The sequence below is a fragment of the Austrofundulus limnaeus genome, unplaced genomic scaffold (assembly GCF_001266775.1).
Source record: "Austrofundulus limnaeus strain Quisiro unplaced genomic scaffold, Austrofundulus_limnaeus-1.0 Scaffold351, whole genome shotgun sequence".
NCBI lineage: Eukaryota > Metazoa > Chordata > Actinopteri > Cyprinodontiformes > Rivulidae > Austrofundulus > Austrofundulus limnaeus.
The window spans coordinates 221,059-222,909 of record NW_013952753.1 but is presented as its reverse complement, the minus strand read 5'-3'; the positions used below and the strand labels follow the sequence as shown (position 1 = coordinate 222,909).

Sequence of the window (1,851 nt, the reverse complement as noted above, 5' to 3'; positions counted from 1 at the left end):
AACCTTAAAAAAGTGGTTCTGCTGAGCATTTTTATCCAGAAAAGTATGAGTCAGTCAGAACTTCCTTTAATTTAATTTTAGTCATTTTTAAACCAAGAAGTTGGGGTTTCCCCATAACTACATTTAACAAAATGTGCAAAAAGAACTTCCAAATAAAAAGTTCAATAAATAAACCTTATGACTCATTAGTAGTCAAAATATTTAAAACCATGAAATTTTTTTTTTGTAATTCACTTGAACTTTTTCTATTCGAAGCACTCGTTTGTTCGTTTTGCACTTTTGTTCAGTTTAATTGGCACTATTTTATTCATTCATGTATCAAAAATTGTTAATTATTCAGGAAATAGGTTGTTAGGAACTTTTGTTTTTTTTTTTTTACTTTTATACTTTTCGAAGTGTTTACAAGTATTTTTACCATAATAATAAACTGAAATATTTAGTTCCTTCAAAGCATTGTTCTTTTTAAAAGCTGCTTTAGTGAACAGACTCTTTTTTTTGTCCTTTTGCTATTAAACTTTTAACTAGCCTTTTTYGGTAACSTTTTCTTTTATGGTACCCTTATTACCATGTAATTACAATGTAATAAAAATGTAATTAAATGCAATTACTACCTTATTACCATGTAATTACATGATAATTAGGATACAGTTTTACTATTTAATTAATTGTCTGCAGTAATGTAGCACTTACCTGGTAATGTATTACAATTCACTATGTAACACCTAAATAAGTAGTAGGTAATTTGGACATTTTAAAGTTATATTTTATTGTAATTAACCACTAACCTCAAAATTTAGTTGTATTCTTTTGGTTATAAATATAGTGTTGAGTTACTATTGAATAGTAATTTGATTGTAGTTACCCAACAAAGGTAGTTTTACTAACAGTAGTTTTTCTTTTGTACCCTAATTACTACATAATTACATGGTAATAAGGTAGTAGTAATTACCATTTAATTACATTTTTATTACCTTGTAATTACATGGTAATAAGGATACCGTAAAAGAAAGCGTTACCCCTTTTTCTACTATTAGAATTAGCTGTGATTCTGCTACTTCTATCTACTGTTTTGCTACTACTTTTTATATTTGACTGTAGACGGAGGTATTCTGTGTTATTTGGAGAAAACGTTGCGTCTGTCAGGTAGCAGAAAATCTGTGTGTTGTGTTCACAGTGTAAGTTGTGAACCCATGAAGCAGCAGGTTTACGCCTGCATGTGTTGAATCATGAGGCCAGCTACACTGATGTCAGTCCTGTGGTATGCACTGGCTTTACTCAGCTGTAAACTGACTAACCCCCCACCCCATCTCTGCTCATATTTCCAGGGTGTGAGCGGAATGTCCGTGGATGAGAAGCCTGAAGACCCCATGTACGTGTATGAGTCGACGGTTCATTGTACCAACATCCTCCTCTGTCTCAATGACCAGCGGAAGCAGGATATCCTGTGCGATGTGACCGTCCTGGTGGAGGGCAAAGAGTTCAGAGGGCACCGGGCTGTACTGGCTGCCTGCAGCGAGTATTTCCTCCAGGCATTGGTGGGCCAAGTGGAGAATGGTTTGGTTGTTAGCCTTCCAGAAGAGGTAGGTGGATCAAATTCTGAAAAACAATAARCAGGTTTGGTCACACAGACTTAACCTTTAGTTTCCTATCTTTAGTTAAACACAGAGCCTGGGGACACACATATGAAAGCTACTGTGTAGGGGAGAGATTCTCAAAGTCTGGACCCCAGTCTAAACCTGGACTGAGCAACAAGTCAATCCAGACCCACCCATGCAGAGCATTAAATTGCAACGCATTGGTACAATGCAATGAAGAGTGATGTGGCTCATTAAAGAGAGAGAGAGAGAGAGA

General features: G+C 35.5%; 1 protein-coding gene across 1 annotated transcript in view; it reads left to right on the top strand.

The window, feature by feature from the left end:
• Positions 1–1,851, top strand: part of bach2b (BTB and CNC homology 1, basic leucine zipper transcription factor 2b) — an 88,868-nt gene that overhangs the window by 37,234 nt on the left and 49,783 nt on the right. Inside the window, exon 2 of the mRNA XM_014022967.1 lies at positions 1,326–1,580. Within this exon, the coding sequence (XP_013878421.1) occupies positions 1,326–1,580 (255 nt within the window). The remainder of the gene's footprint in view (positions 1–1,325; positions 1,581–1,851) is intronic.